Source organism: Pleurodeles waltl, chromosome 11 (genome assembly GCF_031143425.1).
Source record: "Pleurodeles waltl isolate 20211129_DDA chromosome 11, aPleWal1.hap1.20221129, whole genome shotgun sequence".
Lineage (NCBI taxonomy): Eukaryota > Metazoa > Chordata > Amphibia > Caudata > Salamandridae > Pleurodeles > Pleurodeles waltl.
In genome coordinates, this window is record NC_090450.1 from 929,930,665 (window position 1) to 929,951,512 (window position 20,848).

At 49.2% G+C, this 20,848-nt stretch overlaps 1 protein-coding gene across 1 annotated transcript in view; it reads left to right on the forward strand.

The window, feature by feature from the left end:
- Positions 1-20,848, forward strand: part of DNAH10 (dynein axonemal heavy chain 10) — a 1,282,131-nt gene that overhangs the window by 924,033 nt on the left and 337,250 nt on the right. The window contains exon 55 of the mRNA XM_069215014.1: positions 18,064-18,261. Within this exon, the coding sequence (XP_069071115.1) occupies positions 18,064-18,261 (198 nt within the window). The remainder of the gene's footprint in view (positions 1-18,063; positions 18,262-20,848) is intronic.

Here is a 20,848-nt window from a genome sequence, read left to right on the forward strand (position 1 = left end):
CTACCAGTTGTCCAACTTGGGAGACGGTAAGTCCTTGCCTGTCCTTGCAGGACAGTACCCCGGTGCACCACGACTCTTGCAGCTATCAAAGCTTGTTGGCTCTTCTTCCAAGAGATCTTCAGGCTCTATGTAGCCCCGGCCTGCAGCACTCTTCTCTGCAAAGCACAATCTCCTGCCTGCTGCTCATGCGATGTGGGACTCCTCTCCAGGTATGCTGAGCAGGCCTCATTGCGACTCCTGTGCCTGCTGCCTGTGAGTTACCTGTGGGGGCTGCATCCTCGGCTTCTGACTCTCCTCTTTGCTGATGGTCGCCTGGGACTCCCCGCCTAGGGTTAAGTCCCCCCAACATACCTGGACCCCAGCAGCTCTGCAGCACTTCTTCTGCAACTCTTGCCTTGGTGGTTTTTCCACACAACTTACTCACTGCAACTCTTCTTCCGAAAAGGGACATCGACTGCATCACTTCTGGAACTCTTCTCCTGCTCCTGTGCTGCATAGCCGACTCCTGGTCTTCACCGTCGACCTGGTCCTCCATCTCCAGAAGGGTGGGTAGTGGCTCCTGCCCAAACCGAACACTCAAATTGGAATTGGATTTGGTCCCCTTCATTTGCAGGTCCTCTTCTGTTTCTTCCAGTCTTGTTTGAGCCTTGCACAGTCCTTTTACAAAGTTTACCTGTGGGTCTGGGGATAAAACAGGTATTTACCACTTCTCTCTTGGTCACTGGGGGGACTCTGGTACTTACTTTTTGGGGTTCCTAGTTCCTCCAGCTCCCCTCTACAGATTCCACTTCCTTGGGCGGGGGTCTGCCTTGCGCATTCCGTTTACCTAGTATATGGTTTAGTCTCCCCCTTGGGTCCCTATTATTTTCTGTTATTTCACTGTTTTCTCTTGCTTTCCATGCCCATTCCTGATTACTAATGTATATATAATTGTGAGAAAGGGCCTCTTTTTGACATGGTAAGCCCCCACTTTTTGCCTGATGTTTGTTGTGGCCTAGCCGTTGTAGTGCCCAGAGCCCCTGCTAACCAGGTTCCCTGGGCCAGAGCTATTTCCCTTAAACTGTTGTGATGCATGGGCACAAGGGGATGCGCCCTTAACTACCACTATAAGTCCCTAGTAAGTGGGTGCCTATGTGCCCAGGGCATGGGGTACTGAGGGCAACAGCACTGATTGTGCCAACCTCTAGGGCCATGCCTCCATATTTACCCAGCACTGCCATTGCAGGTTGAGTGTACTGGTGCAAACCTAAAACTCAAATGCGACATGGCACACTGCCTGTGTGCCCTGTCCACCATACACTGACTTACTGTGGGTAAGACGCCCCTCTGGCAGGCCTTACAACCCTAAGGCAGGGTGCTCCATATTGTATGTGAAGGTATAGCTGCATGAGCAATATGACCCCACTGTGTCCTTGCCAAACCTGGGACATAGTGAGTGAACAGAGCAGCCATTTTAATATATGTGGTGGACACTGGTCAGCACGAGTTTCCCAGCTACATCATGGCCACTCTGCGCCCTGGGTTGTTTCGTATGAAAGAAATCAGAATGATAAATCCAAACTGGTACCAGTATTGGATTTATCCTGAACTGTACCTCCAGACAGCCAATCTACAAACCTTGGGGGAGAGCCCTGTCTCTCTGGTTTGTAAACCAGTGCCCTTCCTGGTTGGAGGAGCTAACACTCCCTCCCTCAGGAATGTGCACTACCCTGGCGGTGAGCTTCAAAGGGCTTACCGCCCTTGAAACTCGACCCCAGGCCTGCTGCTAGCCTAAGGCGGTGATCCCATTTCACCTGGGTCAGAATATGACCCTCCCACCTTCCTTTCTCCCCCACATCCCTCTAAGGAAGAGGAGTGATTCCATCAACTGTACCCATAAAAAGCATTGTCATTATACCTTGACCACACAAAAGAGTTCTGGATGGATGACCAATTCTTTGTGGGAAAGTGGAAGCGAAGAAAGGTTGGGCAGTGCAAAAACAAACCATTTCGCGCCTGGTCGTTCTCTTTATAAAAATGTCCTTTGCTCTTTTTAAAAAGCGACCTTCTGACTGATCACTGACCTATTCTACCTAGGGACAAGCTGAGACTACAGTGTTAGCACGTGGAGTCCCAGTCCTAGTCATCTGTCAGACAGCAATGTGGGCATCCCTGCACACATTTGCTAAACACTACTGCCTGGACAGTCAGGTCCGCAGGGATGAGGATTTTGCCTGTTCGGTCCTGCGGGATTTTCTAGTTGGAAAGAATTTGTCGGCAGCCATCCACTAGGAGGATATGGCTTGGGTATCTGTTCAAGGGTAAGGAATCTGCAGCTAGAAGTCTCTATCATATAAACAAGTTATTTACCTTCAATAACGCATTATCTCTTAGAGGCTCTATCTAGCTGCAGATTCCTTACACCCACGCATGCCTCCCTGCTCTGTAAATTTATTTGCTAGGGTCAGGGTGATCCCGTTCAGGTCCCTAGTTTGAACACACATACTTGTCAGTTATGGTCATTGCTCTCCTGGCATGGAAAAGTCATTATTAAAGTAACTGACGCCTGCGCACCTGGGTGGTGCCTATATAGGTGACTGCAACATCACTTCTGGTGCCAACTATGCCGCCGATGCCACGCGGAGCTGAACAAAGCCATACGACTACACACACAGCAGTATTGCTCGAGCAAAATCACCTGAATTCAAAGTTAAGGAATCTGCAGCTAAATAGTCTCTACCTGATAATGCGCTACCAAAGGTAAGTAACTTTCTCTTCAGGGGTATTCTCTCATTCCTTGAAGGTGAGAATGTGTATCCTGTTCATACCCTACTTAGACAAAGACTTCATAGCAAGTGGTGACTTGTACAGCCCCCTTTGGGTATTCCACACTGCTCTAGTTCTTCATGAGTAAAAAGAGCAATGCAGGTTTTCATGCTCTGACTCTACATTCCAGCCAGTCCCTGCAGATAATATACAAAAACATTTATTGTTAATTCATTGCTGTCCTATTAACACTTTTTCCTACCAATTCCTTTTCAGTTATATGCGTCAGGTTGCTTGCTAGTCACTACCTCATGCAAAGCTTCTGCATATCTTCAAAAAAGCCATCCAATCACCTTCAAGTCCTGAAAGTCCCCTATGTTTTCTTTCCTGCTTGATGTCTTTCATAAACCATAAACCCCCTCAGACCTGGTGATTACAAAGCACTAGTTCATAATGATAAAAGTAACACCTGTGGCTCAACTGCCTGCCTTCTCTATGATGTCAGGAGCTCTCTCAGGGTATTTTGATCTTCATGTGGATACCTCCCAAATTGCCAAGGTATAGTATTATGCAGCCTAACCCTCATTGTTTAGGGTATGTTAATAGTTGTATCTGAGAGAGACTTCTAGTTGCAGATTCCTTACCATAGAATCTCCCCAGGCGTCAGACTGGATCCGGAGATTTTTCTTCAAGGAGCACCCTTGCACACTGTCATGTGTCGACTCCACGTCCGCCATTGGCATCCGTGATGATGTCGCAGTCGTATATAGGCGCCACTCTGGCATTAGTTCTTTTTTTCTTCGCCAGCCTACGCACAGCTCCTGAGAAGAGCTACCCTCAGTCGCTTCTTGACAGACTTTATGACCTTTTTGTTGAAGTTTTTGACCTACTTGGTGCATTGAGATGTCTTCCTGCAAGACCGAATTCAAGCTATATGACTCCTATCACCATATAGTGTCGGTGATGGATTCGCACCTCATGTGCTTGTGGTGCCTGGAGCGTGACCACGACCCAGCCTGCTTCTGGGTCTGCTCAGCACCTCCACTAGTTTCCGGAAGCTGGAGCCACCCCTACCCAACTGAGAGAGTTTTACAAGACTTTACAGCTAATTTGTGGGCAAACCGACCCTCCTGCGACTCCTTGGGGCCCAGTGAGGTGGAAGGGGGACCCCTCGGGTTCTGCACTGGTGGCTTTGGCCTCACCTCCGGAGGGCACCCCAGGATCGGTTACTGGGTCCATACCTTCCCGGTCATGCCACTGCTACTTTCCCCAGCACTGGTAAAGACATCAATGCTTCCAATGCCGGTCAAGCCTGGGATCGACGTTGATCTTATACTAATTCCCAACTCCATCCGGAGCCGGAATGACGTCGCTCGATGCCTATTCCATCTGCGACGGGGACTATGTTCCCTAGATCGGATCCTGACCCCTATGGGTATGGGTATGGTGAGTGTATGGAGGAGGGCTGGACCGCTTTAGAATTCCAGCTGGAATATCTCTTCCTCTAGTCTGGCATTGCGGTCCAGGAACACGGCATGACTTTTGGGACGCTATTTCCATACTTTATAGGATATGGTCGCACAGGTGCTGCCACAAGTCCCGGAGGAGGCATAGGCCATTTTCTCCCAAGCTGTTGCTGACGGGAGAAATGCAGTCAAGTTCACGATCCATTGTGGGCTGGACACAACCGACTCACTAGGCAGATCGGTTGTGTCGACAGTGGCTTTGAGGAGCCATGCTTTGTTGAGGACGTCTGGCCTTTTGTAGGATGTCCAGCAACCACTTATGGACTTGCCCTTCAATGGCACCCGTTTCTTCGGAGGCAAAGCCGACTCACGCAGTTGAGTGCTTTAAGGAGTCCCGAGCTACGGCTAGGTCCCTTGGCCTCTCAGCTGCTTTTTGCACCCCTCAGTTAACTTTTTGCCCTTTTCATGGCTACGGAAGGGGTGCCCAATGGCGTTTGTTTCCCTCCTGCCACTGTGCGCATGATGCCCAGCCTCTGCATTGCCGTGGATCAGGGAGCCAGCAGTCGTCCCAGTCCACCACCCTCCCCCTGCTGCAGCCTCCAAACCTTCCTAGTCCGTCGCTCCACCACAGACCAGTTGGAATCAGGCTTCACCATCACCTGTCCCATTTGGAATCCATCACAACAGACAGGTGGGATTTGGAAATCAACTGAAGGGGTTACTCCTTCCTCTTTGAGATTACTCGTCCGGCCATGCCACCATCCTATGATCGGATGATGGATGATTATATGGCACTTCTGTGTGAGGAAGTTACTGCTCTCTTGGCCAAGGAAGCCATAGAGAGATCCCTGAGTCAGAAGTAGGTCGTGGTTGTTATTCCCACAACTTTCTGGTGCCCAAGAAGGTCACAGGCCCCCGGTCCCTCAATCTCGTCCTCAAAAAGAAGTTCAAAATGCTCACTCTGGCTCATTTCCTATCTGCCCTGGACCCTGGAGACTGGATGGTAGGGTTGGACTTTCAGGGCGCCTACTTCCACATTCCTGTCCTGCCTGCCTACAGACGTTACTTGCGGTTCGTGGTAGGTCATGAGCACTTTCAGTTCATCGTGCTCCCCTATGGCCGTACTAGCGCCCCTCGGGCGTTCACGAAAGTGATGGCGGTGGTCCCAGCTCATCTGCGCCGGCTAGGGGTTTCAGTCTTTCTCTACCCCGACGACTGGATGTCGTCTCCCACCTCCAGACTATGGCAAACCTCCTGCATTCGCTGGGGTTCACTGTAAACTTGCCAAAGTCACACCTGACTCCCTCTCAGATGCTCCCTTTCATCGGAGCTGTTCTGGACACAGTGCAGGATATTCAGGCTATGATACTGATGTTTCAGCCTCTGTCATGGGTTTCGGTGAGAATGATTCTGAGGCTGCGGGCCTTATGGCCTTCTGCATCCTGCTGGATGCACATGCCAGATGGCATATGCAGTCTCTTCAGGGGGACCTGAAGCTCCAGTGGGCACAGCATCATGGGAATCTCTCCGACAGGGTCCAGATCTCGGGGGTACTTGGCAAAATCTGAAATAGTGGCTTTCGTACTGAGATTGAGTCAAAGGCAGATCCCTCCCCCTTCCCTAACCAGAACTAGCAGTAATGACAGATGCGTCACTCCTGGGAGGGGGCAGCCACATGGGGGAGGTGGAGATCAGAAGCGTCTTGTCTTCAGACGAAGTCCGGACACCACATCAGTCTTCTGGAGCTCAGGGTAATCAGGAATGCTTGTAATTCCCTCCCTCTCTGAAAGGGAAAGTGGTGCAAGTGTTCACGGACAACACCGCCGCCATGTGGTACTGCAACAGGCAGGGCGGAGTGGGGTCGTGGACCCTTTGTCAGGAGGCTCTAAGCCTCTGGACGTGGCTGGAATGTCAGGGCTTATCCCTGGTGGTTCAACATCTGGCGGGTTCTCTGAACGTCAGAGCGGATAAACTCAGCCATTGATGCAATCACGAATAGTGTCCCCATCCGGAGGTGGCGCAAGGTCTCCTTCAGCAATGGGGAGAGCCTTGATTAGATATGTTCGCCTCCACAGAGAACATGCAGTGTCAACCATTTCTGCTCAGAGTTCTCAAGAAGATCAAGAATGATGGGCCCAAGTAATCCTTGTGGCTCCAGACTGGGCACGAAGAGTATGGTATCCAGAGCTTCTCAGCATGACCATCGATCCTCCACTCAGACTGCCTCTTTGGGAGGATCTTCTGTTGCAGCAGCATGGGACGGTTCCCCACCCGAAGCTGTCCAGCCTCTGCCTTCTTGCATGGATATTGAGCGGTGGCTGTTGACAGGTTTCGACCTTCCACCTGAAGTCTGTAATGTTACCTTGGCAGCCAAGTGTGCCTCCACTAAAACGGGAATACACCTGTTGGAACAAATTTGTGGCATGGTGTACCAACAAGTCTGTTGATCCCCTTTCTGCACCTCTGTCTGAGGTTCTCTTGCCCAGCAGGGCTCTGCTTTGGGCACCCTTAAAGGTTATCTGTCTGGCATCTCCCCTTTCTTCAGACTACCAGATCAACCCTCCTTGTTGAAATCTCCAATTGTGGGGAGATTCCTCAAGCTTCTTACCTACATGTTTCTGCCTACCCCCTTCATAATGCCCCAGTGGGATTTGAACTTGGTACTCACTTACCTCATTTGAGCTCCTTAATAATGGTCCTCTTTATCTTCTAACATTGAAGACAGCCTTTCTTGTAGCCCTCACCTCTGCTTGTGAAATGAGTGAGTTGCAAGCTCTTTTTTTCAAATCCACCCTTTATCTCAGTCCATCTTGACACAGTGGTGCTTCGTACCAGGGCCTTTCCAACATGGTCACACCCTTTCATGTAGGCCAATCCATCCCCTTGCCTACTTTTCATGCACACCCACACCCTTCTCATAAAGAGGATAAACTCCACCGTCTAGATCCATAGAGAGCATTGGTGTTCCACCTCAATTGTACCAAAGACTTCTGGGTGGACGATCAACTCTTTGTTGGTTATGTGGGTGTGAAGGAAGGTTGGGTGGTGTGGAAAAGGACCATCTCTTGATGGGTTGTTCTCTGCATCAAAATGTGCTACGCTTTGGCTAAGAAGCAACCTCCTGTTGGTTTGAGTGCTCACTCTACCAGAGCAACTGCTGCAACCACTGAGTTAGCATGCTGAGTTCCAGAACTGGGTATCTGCCAAGCAGCAACATGGGTGTCCCTGCACACGTCCACTAAACACTACTGCCTGGACAGTCAGGTCTGCTGGAACGGCTACTTCGGCCATTTGGTCCTGCAGGACTTCTTAGTATGATCTTGGTTCACAGACCCTCACCCGGGGCCGGTATTGCTTTGGTGTCTTTTCTAAGGTAAGGAATCTACAACTAGAGGCCTCTATCAGATGAACAAGGCACTTATCCTTCAGTAACGATTTATCTGGTAGAGATATGTTCTAATTGCAGATTCCTAAGCGACCCATCCATCCTCCCCACTCTGGCAACTGATTTCTAGGGACAGGGACTCTGGCGCACAAGTCTCAGTGTTCTTAAAGGCCCTGCACTTCTGGTGTGGAAAGTCGTGAAAAGAAACTGATAGGGGGCACACCGGGGTGGCACCTATATACGACCACAATGTCATCACGGTGACCACGATGCCAACAACTGATGCAGAGTCAGCCGATGCCACCTGATGGCGTTCAAGGCTACTGTTCGAAGAAAACTCTCCGGATTCAGTCTGATGCCTGGTGAAATTATAAGGTAAGGAATCTGCAACTAGAATATGTCTCTACCAGATAAATCATTACTGAAGGTAAGTATCTGATAGAGACTTCTAGCTGCAGCTTCCTTACATTAGAATTCCCTGGCGTCAGCTTCGAATCCGGCGTTTTTTCTGAGCAGTACCCTGCGCGCGCGCCATCGGGCGTCATCGTTCAGATCCGCGTGCGTCGACCAGCTCCACGTGTGTCGTCAGCGTCGTTGGAGCCATCTATGACGTCACGTTGTCTCTATAGATGCCGTCTCGGCACGCGTACGTCAGTTTTTTTCCTTCCGCGCCGGTTAAGCGCAGTTTTGGAAAGAGCTACACTGCTTCGACGGTTTGTCGACGCTTTTTTGACTGTTTGAATTCATGTCTTCGAGAAAGACAGGATTCAAGCCGTGTGGTGCGTGTCATCGCACCATGTCGGTGACGGATCCGCACCGAGTTTGTCTTTGGTGCCTGGAGAAGGACCACGATTCCACCTCGTGCTCCGACTGTTGGGCCATGGCGCCGAAGGCCATGAGGGAGAGATCCCTTAAGCTTCTTGCGGCCCGACATTAGTCTTTGGTCGGCGCAACTCCGCAGAGGTCACAGTCCCGCAGTAGGAGGAGGTTGCGGCACCGCTCCCGGAGCCCCAAGTCCTCTTCCTCGCATTCGAGGTCATCCGAAGGTAAGAGGCGCACAAGAAGAAGAAGAAGTCCAAGTGGACTTCGTCTTCACCACGCCCGTCGGCTGACGAGGCGTCTAGGGAACGTTGACGTTCCGAGCGTGGTTCTGCGGAACCGTCACCAGGGTCGACTCTGCGTCTTCCCCCCTTTCCGGGACCTGATCGACCCCCACTGAAATAAAAGAATTTTACGAGGCCATGCGTCTCTTTTTTGAGCGGGCTGCACCCTCGGGTGGGTCTTCGGGCCCGCAGGGTCGGCAGGGACCCCTTCGGATTCGACGCTGGCGGCTTCGGCCTCAGCGCCGTTGGGGACCCCAGGATTCGATACCGGATCCGGACCGGCGGCGGTCTCTCACAGTTGGCCTCCTTCGGCGCCGGGTCCGACGTCGACGATTCCGCCACCGGTGCCCACCGGTGGCAGCCCCATCCTTATTCCGGGTGATCCAGAGCCGGAGCGACGTCGTACGACGTCGACTCCGACGGAGCCAATTCGGCCCAGATGATTGTCTTAGCATTATTTAGAACAGCCAGACGCAGGAGAGGAATGGGAGGGGTCTGAGGACCCTTTAGAACCTGGGTTGCAACAGGACTGGTATGAGGATCCACGGGAAGCCAGTGGACTGGACACGTCTCCAGATACTGGTATGCTCTCTCCTCCTAATGTGGCTACGGAGGAGGGTGCTTCTTTCGCTATGGTGGTGCATAGGGCAGCTGAGGTCTTGGACCTAGATTTGCCTACGTTGCCAGTCAGGACGAATATCCTAACAGAAGTGCTTCAGCCGGGGGTGTCAACATCGGAGCCGTTGTTGCCCTTCAATGAGTCTCTTAAAGACGTCCTTCTGGGTACGTGGTCCAAACCCAGCACAGGGGCTCCTGTGAATAGGACGGTCAGCCGCCGCCATAGACCCGTTCCCAGGGACCCTAGTTTCCTGACACAACACCCCACTCCTGAGAGCTTGGTTGTCCAAGCCTCTACTTCCTGTGGTGCCTTCCCTTCCGCTCCCCTTGATAGGGAATCTAAGAGGCTGGATCAGCTTGGGAAGAAGATGTTTTCTTCCACCAGCCTGGCATTGAGGTCCGTAAACACCTCTTGCCTATTGGGCCATTATTCCCATACCTTATGGGATACAGTGGCACAGTTGCTGCCCCAGGTCCCGGAGGGCGTACGGGACACTCTCACCCAGGCTGTCAATGATGGGAGAGATGCAGCCAAGTTTATGATCCGGTGTGGTTTGGACACGACCGTCTCGCTGGGCAGAGCAAATTCATCATCAGTGGCCCTACGTCGCCACGCCTGGCTACGTTCTACTGGTTTTTCAGGGGATGTCCAGTCCAGCTTGATGGACATGCCCTTTGATGGCTCTCGCCTTTTTGGCAAAAAGGCACACTCTGCGCTTGAGAGGTTCAAGGATTCTCGAGCCACGGTCAGATCCCTGGGCCTTTCAGCGCCAACACGACAGCAGTCTGTCGTTCGCCCCTTGCGAGGCTTCGGAAGGGGTGTGGTACCACGCCAGCCACAGTTCAGCCACCGTCCTTAGGCTTCACAGCATCCCGAAGAGGACGTGGTCGTGGTGCCATCAGACCCAGAGGGTCTGACCAGAGGTCGGCCGCCACACAGCCCCCCTCCACTGCTCCCAAGCCCTCCTAGTGTGGTTCTGCGGGATCATGTCCGTCCAGTTGGAGGGAGGATTAGTTTTCATCTCCCTCACTGGCTTTCCATCACCACGGAAAAGTGGGTCCTGCAGATCATACGGAAGGGCTACTCCCTTACCTTCCAGTCTTTCCCTCCTTCTACCCCTCCAACAAAGGAATGGCTGATGGAGGACCATCTAGCTTTGCTCCGCGAGGAAGTTGCAGCTCTCTTGGCCAAGGGAGCCATAGAAAGAGTCCCGATATCAGAAGTAGGCAGTGGTTGTTATTCCCGCTACTTTCTCATTCCCAAAAAGAACAAAGGCCTTCGCCCTATCTTGGATTTAAGGGATGTCAATCTCTTCCTCAAGAAGGAGAAATTCAAGATGCTCACTCTTGCTCAGGTTTTGCCTGCCCTAGACCAAGGAGACTGGATGGTAGCGTTGGATTTGCAGGATGCCTATTTCCATATTCCTATCCTGCCAGCCCACAGGCGTTACCTGCGGTTCAAGGTGGGCCACGAACACTTTCAGTTTACCGTGCTTCCTTTCGGTCTCACCAGTGCCCCTCGGGTGTTCACAAAGGTGATGGCGGATGGTGCCAGCTCATTTGCACAGGTCGTGGATTTCAGTCTTCCCCTACCTAGACCATTGGCTGTTGAAGGCTCCTATGCCCCAGGCTCTGGTCACCCACCTCCAGACAACGGCGGACCTCTTGTATTCGCTGGGGTTCACTATAAATGTGCCGAAGTCACATCTGACTCCCTCTAAGAAGCTCACTTTCATCGGAGCTATTCTGGACACAGTGCAGTATCGGGCTTATTCTCCCGATCAGCGGGTCCAGGATATTCAGTTTATGATTCCAATGTTTCGGCCTCTATCCTGGATCTCAGTGAGACAGACTCTGAGGCTGCTGGAACTCATGGCTTCCTGCATCCTGTTGGTCAAGCATGCCAGATGGCGCATGAGGGCTCTGCAGTGGGACCTGAAGTTCCAATGGGCACAGCATCAGGGAAATCTTTCCGACGTGGCTGAGGTCTCGGACGGAATCCAAAAGATCTGCAGTGGTGGTTAGTGAACTGCGAGTGGGTCAAGGGCAGACCCCTCTCTCTTCCCCAACCATATCTAACGGTATTGACAGATGCACCACTTCTGGGATGGGGCGGCCATCTGGGGGAGGTGGAGATCAGAGGTCACTGGTCTCTGGCAGAATCCGGGCTCCACATCAACTTGTTGCAGCTTCGGGCGATCCGGCTAGCATTAAAAGCATTTCTTCCTGTTGTGAAAGGGAAGGTGGTGCAGGTGTTCACGGACAACACTACCGCAATGTGGTACTGCAACAAGCAGGGCGGTGTGGGGTCGTGGACCCTTTGTCAAGAGGCTTTACGTCTCTGGACATGGCTGGAACAGCAGGGCATGACCCTGGTGGTTCAACACCTGGCAGGGTCTCTGAACGCCAGAGCAGATGAACTCAGCTGGAAATGCTTAGAGGATCACGAATGGTGTCTCTATCCGAAGGTGGCGCAAGGACTGTTTGAGCAGTGGGGAGAGCCTTGGTTAGATCTGTTCGCCTCCACAGAGAATGCGCAATGTCAGCAGTTTTGCGCGTTGGAGTTTCCAAGGGGGCTATCGCTAGGTGACACTTTTCGTCGCGAGTGGAGTTCAGGCCTCCTGTGCACCTTTCCGCCTACACCACTTCTGCCCAGAGTTCTCAAGAAAATCAAGAACGACCAGGCCCAAGTAATCCTAGTTGCTCCGGATTGGGCACGGAGAGTTTGGTATCCAGAGATTCTCAAAATGAGCATCGGTCCTCCAATCAGGCTGCCTCTTTGGGAGGTTCTTCTGTTGCAGCAGCAGGGGAAGGTTCTCCACCCGAACCTGTCAGCTCTGCGCCTTCATGCGTGGAGATTGAACGGCGACAGTTGATGGTTTATGACCTCCCTCCCGAAGTCTGTGATGTCATTCTGGCAGCCAGGCGTCCCTCTACTAAGTCGATCTACGCCTGCCATTGGAAACGTTTTGTTTCATATTGTTCAGAGAGGTCTATTGATCCTCTTTCTTCTTCTCTGCCTAACATCCTTTTGTTTATTTTGTCTCTCGCCCAGCAGGGTTCCTCCTTGTGGACTCTCAAGGGCTATCTTGCAGCCTTATCGGCTTTTCTTCAGTTGCCCGATCAACCATCTCTGTTTAAATCACCTATAGTACTGAGGTTTTTTAAAGGGCTTGTACATCTATTCCCGTCTGTGCCTTTCGTTATGCCCCAGTGGGATCTTAATTTGGTTCTAACCTTCCTTATGTGTGCTCCCTTTGAGCCCTTGCATAACTGTCCTCTTCGGCTGCTCACTATTAAGACAGCCTTTTTAGTGGCAATTACATCTGCCAGAAGAGTTAGTGAGCTACAGGCTTTGTCATCAAAACCGCTGTATCTCACAATCTTTCCTGAAAAAGTGGCTCTCAGAACTCGTGCCTCTTTCCTCCCCAAGGTGGTGACCCCTTTCCATCTGGGTCAAAATATCACCCTGCCCACCTTCTTTGCACCACCGCATCCCTCTAAGGAAGAGGAGCGTATCCATCGGCTGGACCCAAAAAGAGAGTTATCGTTCTACCTTGACCGCACTAAAGAGTTCCGGGTGGACGACCAACTCTTTGTGGTGTACGTTGATGCAAAGAAGGGTCGGGCAGTGCAGAAACGAACCATTTTGTGCTGGGTCGTTCTCTGTATAAAAATATGCTATGCTTTGGCGAAGAAGCAGCCCTCATTCTAATAGGGGGAAAGCTGCTACCACTGCGTTAGCACATGGCGTACCGGTGGTAGACATCTGTCAGGCTGCAACGTGGGCTTCTTTGCACACGTTTGCAAAACACTACTGCCTGGATAGTCAGGTGAGAAGAGAGGGGCATTTTGCCCGGTCTGTTTTGCAAGACTTTCTGGTGTAAAAATCTTCTTCAGACCCACTGCCATGGGTTATAGCTTGGGTATCTATTCTAAGGTAAGGAAGCTGTAGCTAGAAGTCTCTATCAGATGAACAAGTTACTTACCTTCGGTGACGAGGTATCTGGTAGAGACTCTATCTAGCTGCAGATTCCTTACACCCACCCAAGCCTCCCCGCTCTGCGGAAATTTTTCTTCTGTAGATCTGTATATATAGGTATATATGTATTTATGTGTACATATGTATATTTTTGATCTTGGCATTTTTTGCCTTTCTTAAAAGCATGAAAGAATGTTTACTTCAAACAGTCAAAGAGGTAAAATGCATAATGGTTGGTTCTTCCATGACTCTGCGCTTCTGGCGTGGGAAGTTGTGGAAAAGAACTGACGTACGCGCTCCGAGACGGCATCTATATAGACAACCGTGAGGTCATAGACGGCTCCAACGACGCTGGCGACGCATGCGGAGCTGGTCGACGCACGCGGATCCGAACGACACTGCCCAACGGCGCGCACGCATGGTACTGCTCAGAAAAAACTCTGGATTCGAAGCTGACGCCAGGGAATTCTAATGTAAGGAATCTGCAGCTAGATAGAGTCTCTACCAGATACCTCGTTACCGAAGGTAAGTAACTTGTTCAACTTGTTCTATGTTACTCTTCTGGCTTAGGGTCTTCATAACCAATCCTATTTCAAGACGTCCTGACTGAATATGGTATTGTTCAGCCATAATTATGTTACGGTGGGGTCTACACAGACGAAGGTTGAATTACAAATGCTGCCCTTAGAGAATAAACTTGAGCATATCCTCAGTTCTCAGAGTTTGTCTGAGAACCCCCAGGAAACCAACATATTCATGGATGCAACTACTCGGGTCATGAGAGAAGGAAATCACTTGCATAAACCCTTTGTGTTTCACATGTTCTTGTCTCTGAGAAGCAATCTCAAATGTGGCCTAGCTCCCCATTCTGGAACATATGGTGTGGCGGATAATTGTACTGTCCCTATAAATCTCAAAGATAACTCAGTGTTTGTGTATCCCATTTGCTTGTGTGTCCAGCCATGCACCCCAACAGCTCCAGACCATTATGGTCCCTATGGAGTCCAAAACAAGGGTCCACATGTTTTGGACTCACACTTGAGCATCTTGGAATGTCCACTTGCAGATCAGTTATTATTGATCAATACTGCTTTTTCCCACAAAGGACACTTGGCTCCTCAGGTTGGTAATGTTAAAGGATGCTTTCCTAAATACGTTTAATTATTCCTGATCTCACAAGATAGTGATGAAGCATCTGTGTGCCTGTTTGTGTTGGCTGTAGAATTCCATGCCAAGTGATATATTCCATCACCTAGTTCTTGATGTCTTTATAGCTATAGAAATTACCACCTGTGTTCATTACTTCCATATTAATCTTATCCACGCAGCTTTTCCAAGATTTTGGGAAAACTTTAAATTGTGGAACGCCTCAAGAAAACATCAAGTATCACAAAATGGCCTTATTAACATGATATGCTTGGAAATGCAGGGCACATTTGAATACTAGAACTCTGGGAGGCCCCAAGAAGCTGATGTTTCTGAATGTGCGGATATTAACAGCAAAGGTAGCTTTCATCTCTGTACTGCCTGCCCATTTTGCATTGACTAGCCTGCTCAGTGGCAGCAGGGCTACCTGGAGAATAGCTTTGCAAAAACACAAGTGTACCTATCAAGTGCAAAAATGGCTACTGCATTAGGGTTATGCATGTTATAATGATTCAACCACTACGTTACCAGCATCAGAATATATTTAGGTAATTAACATTATAATGTTAGAGGAAACATTTATACAAAAGATTTTGTAGAATTTAGAGTTGGGCAGACCTTCAATGTGTGGATGGCAGCGATTACTCTGCCTCCACTGCCTACCTACACCTCTGATGGTTTGACAAAGTATGGGCCGTTGGAGGTCTAACCCTGTGTCCTCCCTCCCTTCTTAGAGTGGAGGAAACTTGGCCATTTTTCACTCCGCATTACCACCATGAAAAGGTGGCTGTAAGGGACAGTGGAAACTTTTAAATGACCTCCACTACATAGGAGAGTGCTCCCATGGCAAAGAGGGGTCATTGATTTTGTTTTTTATATTTTCAAAAAGGTAATTCGGCTTTGGATATTCGTTTTTGAAAATGAAAACAAGTTGTAATTTGATGGACAACTCTGTCATGTTGAGCCAGCCGTCAAATTTACAATGCATTTCCATACACCCTAGTGACATTGGTTCTTGGAAATGCAAGAGATGTCTACAGGGGCACCAAACATCTCTAAATACTGCAGGCGGAGTACCCTCACCAAGGAGGGAATAAAGTACTCTGCCAGGGTTACAGTAATTTCTCTGTACGCCAAGATTAGAATCAGCCCCTGGATAATTAATCCTGCAGTTATTAAAATACGTAGAAACCCTGCCCATGTGTTACTGTGCTGTCTGTGACACATTATGTTTGCTTAAAAATCTCAGCCATGGGCAGTGGGTTGTCAGAGCTAATCTGAAGTCGCATGTCAAATCAGGTGGAAGGCAGGGAAACTCTACATCCCACTCACATGTACTGTAGGAAGCTGGCCCTGTGGGATTTAGGTCAGCATACCACAGGTCAGCACCAAACACACACCCTCAGCGGCACAGGGGCGGCTGGGTGCAGGGTGCAAACACAGCATTGGGCACCCAATGCTTTTCAATGAGGGAACCCCAGGGTCACAAAAATGCTGCAGGTTGGGTCCAGGGAGTCAGTTCTGGAAAACCAAAGGCTGGACAGGGAGGAGAGGCGCCGGCTGGATGTTGTTGGACCATCGATCGAATTCCACAAGGCCAGGGGTCTGCAGATGCAGGGGTACCTTTAGGCATTGGGAATCTGTTGGATCCGGTCAGAGGCGATCTCTGGATTCAGGCTGCAGGCTTCATCGTGTTGGTCAGGAGGGGTCAACCCAGGATGGACTCAAGGTCGGATTTGCCTGGGGATCTTCTCTGGACCGGTGGGCCACCTGGACTCGGACTGTGGGCATCGGGTGAAGGGTAGAGAGGGTTTTGGGGATCCGGGGTGGTTCTGGAGTCCTTTTGGTGATTTATTTTAGATAGGGCCGCTGTCCTCTGGAGTTCTTGGTTCTCTGCTGGGTAATCAGTCCTCTGGGTTTTTTTTTAGAGGTTGCTGGTCCAACAGGATGTGTCGCCTTCTTGTGGCAGGGGTCTTTGGAGCTGCAGACAGGCTAGTAGGACTGGGGCCAAGTCAATTGTCGTCTGGAGTCTTCACTGCTGAAGTCAACTTCGCAGTCCTTATTCTTCTTTCTTCTGAGTTAGCCAGGAATCTGGTGAGCAAGATTCAGGGGTGTCCCTAAATACTAGATTTAGGGGCATTACAGGGGCCAGAGGGCAGTAGCCAATGGCTACTGTCCCTGAGGGTGGCTACACCCTTGCTGTGCCCACTCTTTTTGGGGAGGGGGACACATTCCTATCCCTCTTGGTCCCTTTCCTCCAAAACAAGATAGAGGTTTCTGCAAGAAGGGGGTCACTTCAGCTCTGGACACTTTATGGGTGGTCCTAGCAGCAGTGGTCACTCCTCCTTTTTTACTTCTTTTTCCCCCCGGACCTGCCTCCAAAGGTGGGGCCTGGTCCAGGGTAGGAGGCAGCAGATATCTCCACTTGCTGGAGTGCCCTGGGTCACTGTGACAGGAGGCCTGAGCCTTTGAGTCTCGCTGCCAAATTTTGCAGTTTCTGCTGGGGGAGGTGTGAAGCATCTCCACCAGAGCAGGCTTTGTCCCTCACCCCAAAGAGCACAAAGGCTCCCACCTCATGGGGTCAGAAACCTGTCTGTTGGTGACAGGCTGCCACAGACTGGTCAGCCCTGCACTAAAGAGTTGGGTAAAATACAGGGGGCACCTTTAAGATGCCCTCTGTGTGCATTTTACAGTGAATCCAACACTGGCATCAGTGTGGTTTATTGTGCTGAGAAGTTTGATACTAAACTTGCCAGTCTTCAGTGAAGCCATCATGGAGCTGTGGAATTCATAATGACAAACTCCCAGCACATGTACTTAATATGGCTACACTACACTTGCAGTGTCTAAGAATGTACTTAGACTCTGAAGAGGCATATTGCTCATGCAGCTATGCCCTCACCTGTGGTATAGTGCCCCCTGCCTTAGAGCTCTAAGGCCTGCTAGAGGGGTGACGTACCTATGCCACAGGCAGTGGTTAGTGGGCATGGCACCCTGAGAGGGAAGCCATGTGGACTTTACCTTTTTCTCCCTACCAACACATACAGTCTGCAATGGCAGTGTGCATGTGTTTGGTGAGGCGTCCCTTAGGGTGTCACAATACATGCTGCAGCTCTTACGGACCCTTCCTGGCCACAGAGCCCTTGGTACCACTGGTAACGTTTACAAGGGACTTAGCTATGTACCAGGTGTGTATCAATTGTGGAAAAAATTGTACAGTTTTAGGGAAAGAACACAGGTGCTGGGGCCTTGTTAGCAGGATCCCAGCACACACTCAGTCAAGTTAGCATCAGATATCAGGAAAAAAGTGGGGGGAGGTACTGAAAACAAGGGGCCTGTTTCCTATAGGTACCAACAGAGGTTCCAAAGCATGCTTTCTTTACATGTCAAGTAAAATAAAAATCCAACAGTGTTTCAAAAAAATGTCATTGATTTTTCGAAGACAGTAAAATTAAATTAAGTGTTAATTGATGGACTGTTTGTATATGATTTGTGTATTTGTATATGATTCTAAGTCACTTTGTCATGTGAATTCTAATTTGTGTGTTGATAGACATATTGCATATTTCAGAAAAAATCAGTTGCAACTCTTTTAATATATATAAAAATATATTTCAGGTGAGAATCCAATGATCCCAGTAGAATACTCAGAGACAGTCATTGGTCACGTTGTAAAGGTGCATGACTCGGTTGGACAATTCAGCAAGAAATTTCAGCAGAAGTTAAGACGAAGTAATTACGTCACACCGAAAAATTACCTAGATTTCATTAATACATATTCAAAACTGCTGGATGAAAAAAATCAATTTAACTTGGGTAAGACTTCTTTGGTCTTTGGTGAAATGTATTTTGTTTGGAACTCTGAAATAAAATTGTCCTTCCAGCCCACCTATAGTACTTGAATTGAGAAAATACTAAAGTGAGATAGATAACTTGATCAGTTAAAGCTGTGAAAGTCTTCAACTAACAGTTCCACAAATGTGAAAGGTTTGGTTCTTCAGTATTCGATCTTTCATAGATTCACATGCTTGAATCATCCCCGTCTTCGAGGTCGGAGTCCCACAGTAACCTTAAATATTCATAGCAGTAACTGTATTACACTAGGCCTCAATGGCCTACACAGGCACTGGTATAGCCTATCCATGTTCTTTTATAAAAAAATAAAACAAATCTGAACTATAACCAATCAGGCGACAGCACCTTCCACAACACTCCCAACAGAGGCTGTTTCGCTCAGATTTTCTTCCGCTCGTCATGTGAAGGGAGTCTCTCTTAGCTCTGCTCAGCTTCTTTTTTCTGACAGGAACATTTCTTTCAGGGATCTTGGATTTCCAGTGGACAGGATGTCCCAACAAACTAAAAAAGGACTTTTCACAAATTGTGACAGTTGTGGGAGAAAAAGACTTCATATTGATGACTCCCACAAGAAGTGCATATACTGCCTACATCCAGACCATAAGGTGAGAGATTGCAATATTTGTCGCACCTTCAGTCATAAAACCCTGAAAGACAGAGAGGGTAGACTTTTGTTATGGCTACAAAAGCAGAATCTATGGAATACCCTTCTGAAGAGAGTGAAGCCTCCTCAAAGATTTCTCAGTCCCTAAAAAGGCCTAAAAGTGAAGAAAAACTTTCTGCAGATCCTCCAAACAAAGAGTTAAAAAAATCTAAACACCTTTCTTTAAAAAAAACAAAAAGACCAAGAACGCTATGCCTCATCATTGTCAGAAACCCGGTTAAAAGCCTTTAAAAAGGTTCACTCAGAGCCTACAACACCTTTGGGGAAAAACGCACCTTCAAAAAGTGTTTCTCTGTCACCGAGGGAAAGAAATGGAAAAAAAGAAATGGAAAAATACTCTTCAGAATTGACAAAAAAGGCTCATTGACAACAATACTGTCGATGACCGCATCTACAGTAATAACGACGATAACGTCGGCGTTCACGACGGCAGTGTCCCCAATGATAGTCACGTTGTCGCCAGTATCGTCAACGACTATCATCACAGCTAAAATCTAAAAAAGGGCACAGTCTATGACTACTCAGCCATCAGCTACACACGTGCTGACGAGGAAATCATTGATGAGAGACAAACCACCTAAGACTCCATCGACATCAGAGCCATCGACTGGACACAAATTGAAGACCCCGTCGATGAGAGAACTGCCGACAAGGGACCTGTCGACAACGCAACCATCCATGACGCAACCGTTGATTACATGTCCATCGACGATAGGCTCGTCGACAACACAACCGTCAGCGATGGACCCAGCAATGAGAGAAACGTCTACAACTGATCTCACGATGCATACTTCAGGAATGTCAAGGTTTCTTCCTCTCTCTTTGATAACTGTAGGAAAGAAGGCATCTCCAATCCTGCCAATGCATACCTCCTCAAGTAAGGTATTACCGTATCCTCCCCAGCACCTATTAGATGACCACGATGACAGATCCTCTCAAGATGATGGAATGTTTGGAGTGGCCAACAGTCCGTCACAACTTAATGTCAAATGTCAGGACAAGGATGACGATGGTGATGATCAGGACAGCTATTATTCAGAAAAAGCCCAACCAGATCTGTCGTATTCTGCATATGGGGATACAGACACCTCTGTCCTCATACCATGGTCTTTAGTGACAGAGCTCCAAAGCATGTTGCAGGACAACTACAGAAGGTTTCTGCCCACATTACCAGCAACTCTGGCCATGCAGCAGTATGGCCTACTGGCGGGACTGCAGACCCCTCTCCCTAGCCATCCAGGGAAACTACTCAGACCGGATACGAACATTCCTTTCGTACAGCCACCTCAGGATGACCCTCAATCCTCAGATGAAGAAAGGGAAGAGGGAGAAATATCTGAAACCACTCCTAGTGAGTGGGATGAATACCTGATTCCTACGCCATCACCACTGTTGGCAGGACTGGTGGATTTACCCCCAGATGACATAGGGGGATTCCATAATTAATGGAAAGAGCAGCTAACCGTTTCGAACTGAAAATTCTCACTCTTTTCCATAATTAATTAAAAGAGCAGCTAACCGTTTCAAACTGAAAATTCTCACTCTGGCTTATTTCCTGTATGACTTTAAAGAACCATCGAAAAAGTCAGCTAGAGCCATACCTATAGTTGACATTATATGGCAGGAAGGATTGAAAGCAATGAAAAACCCAACTACAGTACCTTCCCAGATCCTGCATTTGGAGAAAAAGTATAAAGCCCCAGAAGATTCTCCAGCTTGTTTAATTACGCAACCAAAGCCGGATTCCGTGGCATCTCAGGCAGCGCAACACCGCTCGAAAAACCCTTCAACACCAATAACATCCCCGCCAGATAGAGAAGGACGCCGTCTCGACATCATAGGAAAAAGGTTCTCCCCAGTAGCAGCAATACCAGTCAAAGCTGC